At 46.9% G+C, this 14,890-nt stretch overlaps 1 protein-coding gene across 1 annotated transcript; it reads left to right on the top strand.

The window, feature by feature from the left end:
- The first annotated feature begins 1,595 nt into the window (after nt 1–1,595).
- LAX1 (lymphocyte transmembrane adaptor 1) lies at nt 1,596–9,735 on the top strand. Its single transcript, XM_032613320.1, has 6 exons — nt 1,596–2,000; nt 2,340–2,539; nt 5,078–5,187; nt 5,601–5,711; nt 6,386–6,471; nt 8,280–9,735. The coding sequence occupies exons 2-6, from the start codon at nt 2,451–2,453 to the stop codon at nt 9,021–9,023; spliced, it is 1,140 nt and encodes a 379-aa protein (XP_032469211.1). The 5' UTR covers nt 1,596–2,000; nt 2,340–2,450; the 3' UTR covers nt 9,024–9,735.
- Nucleotides 9,736–14,890: the final 5,155 nt, after the last annotated feature.

Here is a 14,890-nt window from a genome sequence, read left to right as displayed (position 1 = left end):
TGCAGGGGACACGGGTTCAAGCCCTGGTCCGGGGAGATCCCACGTGCTGCAGAGCAACTAAGCCCGTGCGCCACAACTACTGAGTCTGCGCTCTAGAGCCCGTGCTCCGCAACAAGAGAAGCCACTGCAATGAGAAGCCCACACACTGCAACGAAGAGTGGTCCCCGCTCACCGCAACTAGAGGAAGCCTGCGCGCAGCAATGAAGACCCAACGCAGCCAAAAATAAATAAATAAAACAAATAAATTTATTTAAAAAAAAAGAGAGAGAGAGAAGCATGTGATGAGGCACTGGCTGGCTTCCCTGCCATCCAGCTGGGAATCCATTTCTTTGTGGAAAGTGACATCAGAAGCTCTTCTTCACTAATAGTCTTAGTGGCCCCTTCTCCTTGGACTCTCCCAAGATGAAAGAGTGTCAGGAAATGCGTAAAAGGAAGAGGGGGAGAAAGCTAGAAAAAAAACCTTGAACAATCTTTGAAGGGACTTCCCGTGTGGCACAGTGATTAAGAATCCGCCTGCCAATCTTAAGAAGAAAAGAAATGGTTCTGAAGAACCTAGGGGCAGGATAGGAATAAAGATGCAGATGTAGAGAACGGACTTGAGGACACAGGGAGTGGGAAGGGTAAGCTGGGACGAAGTGAGAGAGTGGCATGGACATATATACACTACCAAATGTAAAATAGCTAGCGGGAAGCAGTCACATAGCACAGGGAGATCAGCTCAGTGCTTTGTGACCACCTAGAGGGGTGGGATAGGGAGGGTGGGAGGGAGACGCAAGAGGGAGGAGATATGGGGATATATGTATATGTATAGCTGATTCACTTTGTTATAAAGCAGAAACTAACACACCATTGTAAAGCAATTATACTCCAATAAAGATGTTAAAAAAAAGAATCCACCTGCCAATGCAGGGGACACAGGTTCGATCCCTGGTGGGGGAAGATCCCACGTGCCGCGGAGCAACTAAGCCCGTGAGCCACAGCTACTGAAGCCCACGCGCCTAGAGCCTGTGCTCAGCAACAAGAGAAGCCACCGCAATAAGCCCGTGCACCACAACGAAAAGCAGCCCCCTCTCGCCACAACTAGAGAAAGCCCGCGTGCGGCAACGAAGACCCAACGCAGCCAAAAGTAAATAAATAATAAATTTATAAAAAAAAAAAAAAGAAAACTTTGACGTTTGGGACACTTTGGGTAGACACGGGGAGTGAATCTTCCAGCTTCTGAGACAGGTGCACAACAGGCCAGATTGGGATGGATCTTCTCTTGAAGAGCCCTGTAAGCAAGCCAGCCAGCAGCCGGGGGCCCCGAGGGCAGGCCCCCGGGGCCATGTCAATCCTGCTTCAGCTTCATTCTGGGGCTCATACCCAGAGCAGAAGCCCTCAAAATGTGAAACACAGACCAGTTCTGTGAAAATCACCTGGGAAGTGTTTATGAAAACCACCAGTCCTCCTCTGCACCCTCCGCCCACGAATCAGCAGCCGGTGCCAGAGATCTGCATCTGTTTCTGAAAAGCACCTCCCAGTGCTGAAACAAACATTGTAAATCTGGAGGCTTACAAAACTCCCCGTGTCTCAGAAACCCGGGGCGAGCAATCACAAATCCCCCACCACCTTGCCCCATCTTGAATCACGCTCCCCCCAGAACACAGCGCGCCGGCCAGCCCAGGGAACGTGGTGCAGACACGATTGCTTCTACCTTATTAAGAGCTGAGCAGCCTTTCCTGGGCCCCATGCTTCATTAGCACGTTGGTGGTGTTGCTTCCTGTGGCTGACTCTCCGTTTCCATTCTGGCAAAGTGTTTGCTCTCTTACCTCTGCTTTGGGGGGTGGGGGAAGATGAGCTTCTCACGGAGCCTGTCTCGGCCTTCTCAGCGGTTTCCCCGTCAGTGCCCCTCACATCCCCCTCACAAGGCAGAGGCCCTGGCTTCCCCCTGAGCCTCGCCGCAGAGCACCACACCCAGAGGAGCTCGCCCCTCCTGCAGTCGGCATCGCAGCTACATCCAGGTAGAACCAAACCTGTTGTTTCATATTTTGGGTCAAGTCAGCCTGACATTTAAGGGATAGAGGCAAGGTAGGGAGTTGATTGGGGGGTAGAAAGTTCTAGAAAGATAGATGGGATGCTTTAGAAAGAAAGAAATAAAAACCAATAGACTTTATTTGTGAGGGACTTTGGTAAATAAAGATTTACGAAGATGAATTTTGAGAGTAAAATGTTGTATGTTAGGGAATGTTCGGAAGACATGGAGACCAGGAGGAGTTCTGTCATTCTTATCTACTAAAAAAAGTGGTTATACCACACAGGATTATATGTAAAACACAAACCAATTCTGCCTTTTCTCCTAGGAGTCAGCAATTTAGGAAGAGCCAGGGAAAGTGGCAGACAGGCTGGCAAGCAGATGACAATTAAGAGAAGGCTTAGAAGGAGGAGCTGAAGCCAGAGACAGTCCTGGGATAATGGATGTCACCATACCGACCCGCTCAGAAATCAGAGGGAGGACCTCACAGCCCAGCACTCTGCAGGGAACCCTCGGCAGCCCAGACACGTAAGTGGCCCGGGTGGTGAGCTCTCCCCTCCCCTGATTTAGACAGAGGGCCCTGGTCTGCCCTGGGAGGCTTCTACCCCAGCAGCATCGCCACCCCCTCACCAGGGTGGTCCCCTGAGACCAATAGGCTCAGAGAAGTTTACTCAGAACTGCTTGGAGGAAAGAAATGGGTATTGAGGAGAAAAAGGAGTTGATAGGGGGAGACAAAATATGATAACACAACATTTCCTTAGAGCTGGCTGCCTGGCCGGGTTGGATTTCTCACGCTCAGAGGCCCTGATTGCTGTCCTCGATCATTACTGTCTCAGGTCGCACCAATCACTCCTCAAAGAAACAAAAACAAAAACTAGTTCCCACTCTGATGGAAACAGAAAGCCCACTTTTTTCATGTGTTTTTAGGCCCTAAACACTTGCCATGAATAAAAATGGAATCATAGATATGATAAAGATATATCCTTAGAACATAAAACCCCACCGAACTAATCGTAGATGTAAATTTTACAGCTAAAACTTCAATATTATGTTAAATAAAAAATCCATCAGCCATTGAAACTTTGACAGTGGGAGGTATAAATTTCAGTGCTATCATAACAGCACAGCTCAAAATTATAAATTTTAAATCACTGTAGTTTGGGGAGGTAAGTATCATTACCATGACAAACAAATACATGCCACTTGCAGGTGGACAGAGGCACTGATGGGGAATGAATTCGTAAAATGTCAGAACCCTGCAACTCTCCCGGCAAAATATCCTATCTCTATATTCATTCATTTGTTTGATAATTTACTCATTCATTCATTTAACAAATATTCATCAGGCCCCTACTGAGTACCAGGCACTGTTTCAGGCACCAGGTAAACCAGACAGACAAGTTCATGACCTCCTGGAGCTTACAGTCAAGTGGGAGGGTCAGATAGAAACAGATGAACAAATGCATGGATAACATAATGTCAGTGAGTCATAAGTGCTCTGAGGAAAAACCAGGGCAGAGTAAGAGGACTGAGAGTATGAGGGAGGGTGTGGCCAGGGAGGACCTGTCTGAGGAGGTGACGTTTCAGAAGAGACCTGAGTGAAATGAGGGACTGAGCTGTGGGAGCGGGAGCAGCAGGTCTGAGAGACCAGACTGCTTTGCCAGGAACAGCACGGAGTCCTGGAGGTCACGGTCAGAGGGAAAGTGGTAGGAAATGAGGTCAGAGGCAGGCAGAAGCCAGAACAGAAGAGACCATGAAGTTCTCACTGGGTAGGGACTATGGGTGTTATCCCAAGTGTGATAGGAAGTCATGGGGGGTGCGAGCAGAGGAGGGACGTGATCTGATTTACCGTTTAGAGGATCACTCTGGCCCGTGTGTGAAGATAGTGTGCTGGGGCCAAGAGTGAAAGCAAGGAGACCCATCAGAGAGGTTCTTGCAAAGGTCCACGTGGAATGCACGGTGGTTCAGACCAGGGCGCTGGTAATGGAGGAGCAAGAGGTGACTGGTTTGGATAGATGCCCAGGGATGAGCAGACAGCGTCTGCTGGTTAGCTAGAAGTGGGGTGTGAAAGAAAGAAAACATTCAAGGACGGCTCCAGGGTTTTTGGCCGAGTCATTAGGTGATGGGAAACACCAGAGGGGCAGGTTTGTGGGGGGAGAACAGGAGTTCTGTTTCAGACATTTTTGGTTTGAAATGTCTATTAGGCAACCTTGTGGAAATGTCCAATACAGAGTTGGGTAAACAAGCCTAGAACTCAGGAGGACAAAAATCTTCCCTGATAGATGACCTGGTTTCTAGTAACTGGGGGAGCAGGTCTGCTAGTGATTCCTTCTGTAACATCAGTTGGCTGCTTCTAATAGGCAAAGCAGAGCAGTAACTCCGTGCCTGCCTGGGAACTGCAAGTAACCCAGAACTTGCTCCGTGCATTTGCATTGGTTAAATTCCGCAGAACAACAGAGTGTTGCTTGGAGACCAGCTCCACAAGTTGGCGCTACAGGGGTTATTCAAGTGCAGGCAACCAGAACTCTTGTCCCAGAGCTGCTCCCTGATTGTAAGTCGGGTAATCTTCTCCTTCGAGCAAGACAGAAAGCCCAGGAGCAGGGAATGGGGGAAGCGGGAGCAGGTGGACTTGACATTACAAGTTTGGAAGACAGCGTGAAGCCATAGAAAGAAGAGTCTTTGGGCCCAAACAGACCTAGACTCACGTTCCATCATGCTCTTTCCTACCTATGTGATCTTTGACACGTTACTCTACCTTTCTGAGTCTAATTCTCGGATTCCTTGGTCACAAAGAGAAATGGGATTGTTGTACAGATTAAATAAGGTTCACGTGCAAAGCACTGGCATGCAGTAGGCCTTCAAAAGGGATAGGTCCCTTCTCCCATGTCCTATTTCCCACTCTCCAAGGGAATATGACCCTGTCTTCCACCACCCAGCCCACCCCACCTCAGCTTTCCTTCACCGGGCTCTCATTCCAAATCCTCAAGCCCTACCTCCTAAAGGAAACATCTTCTCCAACCTCCCACCCTCCTATGGCTGGGTCATGGCATTTGGTTTTCCTCGCAGAGCTAAAGACCACAACAGCAGCATCTTTTCTGGGTTTGCGGGACTCCTTGCCATCCTCCTGGTTGTCGCAGTTTTCTGCATCCTGTGGAAGTGGAGCAAATGGAAGAAGCGTGAGTCCCTTGTTTGTCCAAAGTTGAGACACACTAGGATCAATCAACTAGCCCGGCATTTAAAGCCCAGTTTATCCTCCAGAGATAAACTGTTGGGCTGGGCAGTCCTCTGTTCTTACCTGACACACGGGTCATTTTCTCCCTTGGGATCCTAAGCTGTGGCTCCATAAGGCTCAGTGCTGAGTGGAGTTCCATTTTCAAAGTCATTGCCCTGGTATCCCTGTGCCCTGCTTCTGTCCACTGAGTCCCCTATGCTTCTAGCTCAAAGGGAATTGGTCAAGTCTGAAAACGTATTTTTCATGACACATGGTGAGGGTGGGCAATATTTTCAGGGACCGTCTCATCCCCAAGGGGCCCCGCATTCTGTGCAGCTGGGCCCAGCCATGACCTCCGTGTCTCTCATTGCCTTGCAGGGCGAGTTCCTTACTTCCAAGTTACCGTCATGCCCTTGCTGACTCTGCCTCGACCCAGACAAGTAGCCAAAAATATTTATGACCTCTTGCCCCGAAGACAAGAAGAGCTGGGTAGGTTTTTCTTTTTAATCCATGGAGTCCAGACCTACAGAACTTCTACCCCCGGAATGTACCTCTCACCTGGACGCAACTTTCTCTAAAGTTGCAGACCTTTCTGCCCTTCAGGGAGCATGAGAGAGAATGGGATAGATAGACTGCAAGATGCAACTCCAATGGGGGCTTGGAGAGCTCGAAGAAGGGAGCAGGAGGTCATCTGGGTTGGGGGTTTTGTTTGTTTCTTTTTCCGATTTCATTGATAAAAAATTGACATACATCACCGTATAAGTTTATGGAGTACTGCATGATGGTTTGATTACATAGACAGCAACTTTGGTTTTTCTTGACATAAGTTAGCAGGCGACAGCTGGGTACGTCTAGCATTGGGAAAGACATACAGAAGGAGAAAATGGCCTCCAGCCTCAAGGCAGGGAGGGTTCGCCCCAGGAGCCTCCTTCCCAGCCTCCTCAATTCCTGTGCTAGTGTCCTTTTGTCCTCAGCTAGCTGAGGAGGGTTCCGGGTCTCCTAGCACATCATCCCTGTAACTCGGACCCTCTCCCCACAGAACGCCAGGCCCCAAACCCCAGACATCACACAAACCCACTTCACCCAAGATGCAGGAATTGTACAGGCTGAAGCACTCGGAGGACTGGCTGACTACGTTCGGGGTTTGTTCTCTGTCCTTTCAGGAAGACATCCGTCAAGAAGTATTCGTATTTTCAGTACCGAGAGGCTCCTCTCCAGAAATTCTGACAGCCCTCCCTCTGAGCATGTGGTAAGAGTCAAGTGAAATGACAACCCGTTTGGGAGAAATGATATATCTCTGGCAGAAGAGCTGAAGTGCAAGAGTGCTAGGTCTTGGCTCTAAGCCTCTGCAAACAGCATGTCCTTTGGCACACACACACACCAGCCCCCTGCCCCCCACCCCCTAGGCCCTATTAATAAATTGGGAAGACTAGCCTCAGGACTTCCCTACCACCCAAGGCAAAAAATTTAGAAAGAGAGGAGCAAGCACTTGGGATTTTAGGAAAGGCACCAGGGCACATGTATTCAAGGACACGACGTTAGAACTGAAATGTGATTTCCAAATGAGTGTTGTCCCCTTCAAAGTAATCACCTTGGGAGGGTACCTAAATAATCCAACAGTGCTGTTGGTACTCAAAATACTCTTAAAGTCCTACTTTGACAATTACTTCTGAGCCTATGTCAAATTGTTTCAATCCTCCTCCATAGCAGAAATACTCGTAAGTTCACTCAGCACTGTAACTGGTGTAGAAAGCACTGAGCACCTCGGGGATACCTTTGAGGTTACAAGGGGACTATTACAATTAATAACAATAATCCCTTGTGTCTTGTGGTCTGGCTCTGAAGGCAGCTCCCCAGGAGGAGTCACACCAGGGACAGTAGAGGGACTGTTTTGAAGATCAAGGTGCTTATTTCCATAGATAGGTTCTCATTGGCTTGTTAAAAGAATCAATTCCTTTGGTTTTGTGACCATCCTTGGGTAAGTACAGCCATGCTGCAGCTGCTGTTAATTCGGTTGTTACCCAGCCTTTCTTCACTCAGGGGCTTAGGCTGATTACCACGCGGCCACTCCATGTTGCCACCTTTGCTTCCCCTTCCTCTTGCATGTCCCATCCTTGGGCTCTGATCCTGCTTCTAAGACTTCCTGGGGGCAGCAAGTCTAAGTGGCTGATAAAAGGAAGAGCAGAGGAAACTCCACTGCTAAAGCTACTTCTAGGACTCAGGGGGGGCCCTGAGGGAATTTTGCATCTAGAGTTTAGATTTCAAACTGGCTTAAGCCCACAAACATGTTTGGATTGTACTCTGTAGTGTTTGAAGGACATCACGAACCAGTTGGCAACATTCAAAAACCTAAAAGATTTCACATTAAAGTCCAGATGTCCAGCTTTTCTTGAAAATCAGGAGTTCTGGGGACAACAGACTAGCATCTCTAATTGGCCATAAGCAGCCGACCTGCGTGTCAGCTGCCCTTATACTAATGTAACAGCAAGCATTTTTTAGTGTTTCCTTTGTGCCAGGAGCTATTCGAAACACTTTATGGTCCGTAATCCATTTACTCCTCACAAAACCCTCATGGTGTAGATATTGTTATGATTATACCCATTTTATAAGTTAGGAAACTAAGGCACAGTGAGATTAGGTAACTTGCCCAAACTCAGCACAGAGTGGTGAGGCCTGGGACTTGCACCCTCAGTCTGAGCCTAAGCCTCTACCTTTAACCACTGTGCCGCGCCTCAGTGTGCTCTGGGGTGTGGCAGGCTCTCTCCAATTCATAAGACTTCCCCCACTCCCCATTGGAACCCCACAGTATGGCCAAAAAACAGTTGCGATTTATTGTCAAATTTACACTGCTGCTTTCCTTAAACCCAGCCTACTTCACTTATTCCTACCTGGCATCTGAAGCCTTGAGGTTTGAGATCCCTGATTCAGACCTTTGCTCCAAAGTGAAGAACTGAGAGGAAGAACCATTAGATGTAGTAGTACTGGGCAGGGAAGAAGAAAGGTTTTGTCCATGTTTCTACTTCTATCCTGTCACTGGCTTTCTCTTCTTACTCATAGCCCTCCCAAGCACGTGAGGCCCTCCATGTGCACAGAGCCCATACTCATGCCATGGGGTATGCAGTGGGCATCTATGACAATACCGTGGGGCCCCAGATGTATGGAAACCTCACTCCCTCAGCGCACTATGTCAATGTCAGAGCTTCAAGAGATTGCCAAAGCACTTCTTCAGAGGATTCAAGAGATTATGTCAATATCCCCACAGCAAAGGAGATTGCTGAGACTTTAGCTTCTAACAACAGCCCTCCTGGGAACCTCTTCATCCTCCCAAGTACCAAGGTGCTGGAGTTGACTGAAGAAATAGATGAGGGCTGTGGGAACGCCAGTGACTGCACCAGTTTGGGGTCTCCAGGAACTGAGAGCAGTTATCCACTCAACGATGGGGAAGGGTCTTCTCAGACCTCAGATGATTATGTCAACATGGCAGTGTTGGATCTCGAGACCATCCAAGGGAAGCAGCCCTGGGGAACTTTTCAGTGCTGCAGAGATTATGAAAATGTACCACCAGATCCCAGTGGAAACCAGCAGCGGGAGGAGAAGGAAGCGACATCCTCAAACACAGACCATGTAGAGGGCAGGGCAGATGGTCCAGAGACCCACATCCAACCTGTCATGCAGTCAGGGAGTTTCCTGGCCTTAAAGGATTATGTGGCCTATCAGTCATCTGCACAGAGTGAGAATAGTCAGATGAAACATGGAGAAGAGATGTCAAATGAAGACTCTCATGACTACAAGAATGTGTGAGCTGCCAAGGTAGGAGGTAGGGACTTTGAGCAGGGGCCTGACACATGGCTCCTTCCTGATGAATTAAGACCCAGCCACCCAGCTGGAAAGTCACATGGAGTGGTCTGTCCTGCCGGATCCATAGCCATTACAGGGTCTAGTGAAGACCCTTGACCACCCTTGTATTTCAGTGGATTCGTTTGGTTACGCTAAAAAGAAGCTGAAATGAGTAGGGAGCTAAGAGGCTCACAAAAGCAGAGGTTTGAGAAAGTCAGAAAGAAATTCTTCTCAGGCAGGGTGCGGTGATCTCTCATACCAACTTAAGAATGCTGAAACTGCCTTATAGGTCTGTGAGGAGGTCAAAAATGGAAGAGTGCTTTAGTACACAGTGGAAACATGAAGTAGTCTAAAATCATTACCTTCACTAATACCAGCAGGCTGCAAAGCAGGAATACAGATTATTTGGTAATCCAGGCAGAGGCCAAAAGGAACAAGGAAGTTGGGTTGGGGTGGGGGGACATTTTCCGCTCTAAAATGAGTGTGGACAACCAAACGCTGGAGAAAATGCAGAACAACAGGAACTCTCGCTCATTGCTGAAGGGATTGCAAGGCATAACATGCACTCTGGAAAACTGTTTGGCAGATTTTTTTGTTTGCCTTTTTTTTTGCGGTACGCGGGCCTCTCACTGTTGTGGCCTCTCCCGTTGCGGAGCACAGGCTCCGGACGCACAGGCTCAGCGGCCATGGCTCACGGGCCCAGCTGCTCCGCGGCATGTGAGATCCTCCCGGACCGGGGCACGAACCCGCGTCCCCTGCATCGGCAGGCGGACTCCCAGCCACTGCGCCACCAGGGAAGCCCGTCTGGCAGTTTCTTATAAACGTAAACCTATTATACAGCCCAGTCATTCCACCATTAGGTATTTATCCAAGTGTGAAATTTGTATTCACAAAAAAACCCATACATGACTGTTTATAGCAGCTTTATCCATAATTGCCAAAACCTAGAAGTAACCCAAATGTCTTTCAACAGGTGAATGGATAAACAAGTGTCCTATGTCCACACGATGAGTTTATCCACACTCAGCAGTAAAAAGGAGTGAAGTAGGTTCATGCAACAACATGGACAAATATTAAACGTATTTTGCTAAGTGATAGAAGCTAGACCTAAAAATCTACATAGTGTATGGTTTCATTTATATGACATTCTGAAAAAGGCAAAACTATAGGGGTGGAAAACAGATCAGTGGTTGGCAGGCTTGGGGAGAGGGAAGGGGTTTACAACAAAGGAGCTGTACGAGGGAATTTTTAGGATAATTGTTCTGTATTGTACTATGGTGATGGATACATGACTGTATTCATTTGTCAAAACACACACACAAAAAGCTGTATAGCACAAAGGGTGACTTTTATCATATGCAAAATTTTTAAAAATTCACCACGCTGTCAGGGGAACCCACAATAAAATGCAGATTGTAAAAAATGAATCTGTTTCACAAATGTATGATATAATCTCACTGAAGGGAGTGGGGGAAAAAATGAGCTGGCCTAAGTAACTTTGGAAAACAATGTTTTGCTTGAAACTGTAAGATAAAGACACAAAGAACTGAAAACAAACACTGCAGTCTAGTTGGTAAATTTGTAGGGCATACTTGAATTGAACAAATAAGTAAATATATTACAGGTAGGGAGAGGCAGGTTTCTTGCTGTCAGAGAAAAAAGTGACAAACAAGCAAGTAGAAAAGGAAATATAGACGTGTATATACATAGGCTAGTATACATATATACTTCCTAACTCTGTCCACTGGAGGGTCTAGCAGCAATCATGGTCCAGTAGCGGTGAATGCACTTAGCTCTCAGACCTTGGTTTCCAAACTTGGTAGACACCACCTTAACCATGTGATCAAGGTCAACTCACCAGTAATAAGTTATACTGCTATATGATCAAGGAGAAGGGTACTTCACCGCCGTGGTATTCTTCCCCCAAATCCACAACCCCAGTCTTATCATGAGAAACATCAGAAAACTCAAATTGAATGACATTCTACAAATACCTGACTGGAACTCTTAAAAGTGTTAAAGTCATGAAAGACAAGGGAAGACTGGAGAAACTGTCAGACTGGTGGAGACTAAGAAGACATGATGACTAAAATATAACATGATGCCTTGGATGGGATCATAGTACAGGAAAAGGGCATTAGTGGAAAAAATGGTGAAATGAAAAACAAGAAAGTCCATATTTTAGTTAATAGTATTGCATCAATGTTAATTTTGATAAATGTTTTGATAAATGTGCCATGGTTATGTAATTAACATTAGGGGAAGCTGGGTGAAGGGTATACAGGAACTCTCTGTACTATCTTTGCAACTCTTCTGTAAGTTATGTCAAAACAAAAAATAATTTTAAAACATGGACAAAGCTGGAAGTGAAGACATCTAGGCTCATTCCACTTAAATAAATGTGCCTTTGTTCCTTTTTCTGTGAAATGGACATAATATAAAGCATATGCTACTGTAATTGTTCTGAATATTTGTCTGTTTTCTGCATTGCTCTGTTAATGTATGTACTCAGTCTCTCCTATCAAACTGAAATCACTTTGCCTTTAGGAAAATATAATTAAATCCTTTGTATTCACCCTAGTTCTTGGGACGAGGCCCAAGATGAAGTCAGGTTATCGATGTGACACTTGATGATGTGGTTTCAGTGCATGTCTTTATAAAATGTTGAGTGAGGTTTTCTTCTGTGGTTCAGGAATGGAGACTAAGGCTTAAAGCTAAGTATCAAAGGTGTAAAAACATCCCACATTCTGAGTTCAGAGCACCACCAGCTGATAGGGGTCTGCCAACACCACTCAAGGCTTACTGAGAGTAGGAAAATTAGTCCTACCATGTACTGCTCTCCACCACATCGCATCCCTTCTCCACAGGAGAGGACTGAGATGTGATTGCGGTTAGCCTTTGAGGACATGCTGGTCAGGAAAAGAGTTTCTTTCCTCCTTCACTGCCCCCGTCCCCAGGGATGCTAACCGTCTCTTCTGCAGAGTACCTGATGCCCCAGTAAAAGGAGAAAGAGCAGTGTGTTGCCAGAATTGAGAGAAAGGGCTGTGGAGCAGATGGCCACCCACCGTTGGCCATGGCAACAATAAAAGTGTCACCAGAGGAAGGCAACTGGACCTGGGTCATTTTGTTGGCACCACCTCAACAGGGTGCCAAGGCAAGAGGCCTCTAGGCCTGTGAGGTATAGACCATCTGAGGTGGCTTCACAAACATTTTGGTGGGTGCTATAGACTGAACATTTGTGTGCCCCCAAAATTCATATGTTGAAACCTAATCCCCATTGTGAGAGTAGTAGAAGGTGGGGCCTTTGGAAGTGATTAGGTCATGACGGTTATGCTCTCGTGAATGGGATTAGTGCCCTTGTAAAAGAGGCCCAAGGGAGCTCCCTCATCCCTTCCGCCCTGTGAGGACACAGCAAGAAGATGGCTGCCTAGGAAGCAGATGCCAGGCTCTCACCAGACACCAAATCTGTGAGTACTTTGATCTTGGACTTCCCAGCCTCCAGAACTGTGAGAAATAAATGTTTGCTGTTTAAGTCACCCAGTCTATGGTATTGTTGTCATAGCAGCCCAAGCAGACCAGGACGGTGGGATAAAGACAGATTTTTACAGGAGCTAGCTCTCTCATACCCGGTGGCTATATTTTGGGTAGATTTCTTCATTGCTCTCAGATTCACTCTACATGTGACCAGCATTTAAATTCCTGCCACACAGAGGGTACCACATCAGTCTGATATTGATGGCCGGTAAAGGTTGGCCTGGGAAGCAACAACAAGCACAGAGGGAGGATGACAACCTTACTCAGTCAAGGAAGGAGAGATTTGTATCAGATGTGAGATGAAGATTCAGACAGAACTGAAAAACACTGGCATGTAAGGATTCTCACAACCAAGAGACAGTTACGTAGTCGAACCCAAGTCCATGTGCCCGACATACAGTGAGGCCAAACAAACTGAAACGTCGGTGTTTGGAGCAGAAGAAGGTTTATCGCAAGGGCTATACACGGAGAATGGGTGGTTCATGCTCGGAAGACCTGAACTCCCCAATGGTTTTCAGGGAAGAGTATTTTGTTTTGTTTTGGCTGCACCGCTTGGCTTACAGGATGTTAGTTCCCCAACCAGGGACCGAACCTAGGCCACAGCAGTGAAAGCGCTGAGTCCTAACCACTGGACCACCAGGGAATTCCCAAGGAAGAATTTTTAAAGGCAATATTTAGGGTGAGGGCTGCAGGCTGTACAACTTTCTTTGGACTAGTTGGTGGTGAGGTAAACAGGGTGGTGTTCCAGGAATCTCAGTCATCAACCTTCTGGTTCTCACCAGTCTGGCATCTCAGCATGTATTTACCATCCTCCAACTGGGTGGGGGTCTTAGTTCCTACAGAACAACTCGAAAATATGTATCAGATTGTTATGCGTATTCCCTGAGGCAGAACTAGGACTCTGTTCTATCACTGAATTATTGTTTCTTGACTGCTTTTCCTGTGTTTCTGCATTCTTTAATTAGTAACTGCTTGAATTTGAATCTGTTCTTTGGAACTCAGGGAAGGCCTAGGAGACTAAAGCCTTCTTCTATAAACAAGAAGTGTGCGGGGGTATCTTTTGTACCTGGGAGGGCCCCACAGGATCCTGCTCAGTGTCAATCCCCCCTTTTCTTTGATACTCCTCAATCTTGAGGGGAACAGGGGTGGGACAAGAAAAGGAATAAGTTTTGGATAGAGAGGTTAATCATAAACTCAGCAGAGGGACTCAGTTTTAGGGGCACTCAAACCCAGCCAAAACCTAGATGGGACTTGAACCCACGGTCTCTTTTTTTTCTTTTTTGTCTGTTTTTAAATAAATGAATTTATTTATTTGTTTGTTTCTTTGTTTATTTTTGGCTGCGTTGGGTCCTCGTACTGCTCACAGGCTTTCTCTAGTTGCAGTGAGCAGGGGCTACTCTTTGTTGCAGTGCGTGGACTTCTCTTTCAGTAGTTGTGGCGCACAGGCTTAGTTGCTCCGCGGCATGTGGGAACTTCCCAGACCAGGGCTCGAACCCATGTCCCCTGCACTGGCAGGTGGATTCTTAACCACTGTGCCACCAGGGAAATTTGAACCCACAGTCTTTTAATTGAGATCACACACCTGGTCTCAGGACTTAACGAAGCTCAGGTTCTTAGTGTCTCATCACAGAAAGAATTTAGTGAGAGACAAAATGATAGGTAAGAAGTGGATTTATTGAGAGAGAAACACATTCAACAGAACGTGGACCATCTCAGAAGGCGAGAGCGGCACCAGGTTATGGGGTTGCCAGTTTTTATAGGGATGGGTAATTTCATAGGCTAATGAGTGGGAGGAGTATTCTAGTTATTTTGGGGAAGGGGCAGGGATTTCCAGGAACTTGGCCACCGCCTACTTGTTGACCTTTTATGGTCAGCCTTGGAACTGTCAGGGCGCCTGTGTGTGTGTCATTTAACTTGCTGATGTGTTACAATGAGTGTATACGGAGGCTCAAGGTCTAGTTGAAGTCTTGTCTGCCGTCTTGCTCCTAGTTGGTTCTAACCAGTTTATGTCATGTCCTATGGCTTTGTCATTCTTTTAAAGGTTGTGCCCTGCCCCCCTTCCTTCCTGTTTCAGTTTTAGTTATGAGATGAAAAACTATGGGATCAAAATGAGTTGTTAAGAGAGCTACCACCCAGTAAGAAAGGGAGGTTCAACCTACAACTTGGGTGGCAGGTCTCAGAAAAAAGAAAGCCAGCTCATGCTCATACCCCAATGAGCTGGACACCTCAATAAAAAAGAAATAACAAGCCCCAAATGGAGCCATTTGCCCTCCACTACATCAAACCACGGCTTCATT

Source organism: Phocoena sinus, chromosome 1, assembly GCF_008692025.1.
Source record: "Phocoena sinus isolate mPhoSin1 chromosome 1, mPhoSin1.pri, whole genome shotgun sequence".
Lineage (NCBI taxonomy): Eukaryota > Metazoa > Chordata > Mammalia > Artiodactyla > Phocoenidae > Phocoena > Phocoena sinus.
Note: the sequence above shows the minus strand (reverse complement) of the source record. Positions and strands in the feature narration are given on the sequence as shown.

Coding starts and splice junctions, on each gene's coding strand:
- LAX1 (XM_032613320.1), top strand. CDS start 2,451: ATGGATGTCACCATACCGACCCGCTCAGAAATCAGAGGGAGGACCTCA. Junction 5,712..6,385: donor CCGAAGACAAGAAGAGCTGG/GTAGGTTTTTCT, acceptor CTGTCCTTTCAG/GAAGACATCCGTCAAGAAGT. Junction 6,472..8,279: donor GCCCTCCCTCTGAGCATGTG/GTAAGAGTCAAG, acceptor TCTTACTCATAG/CCCTCCCAAGCACGTGAGGC.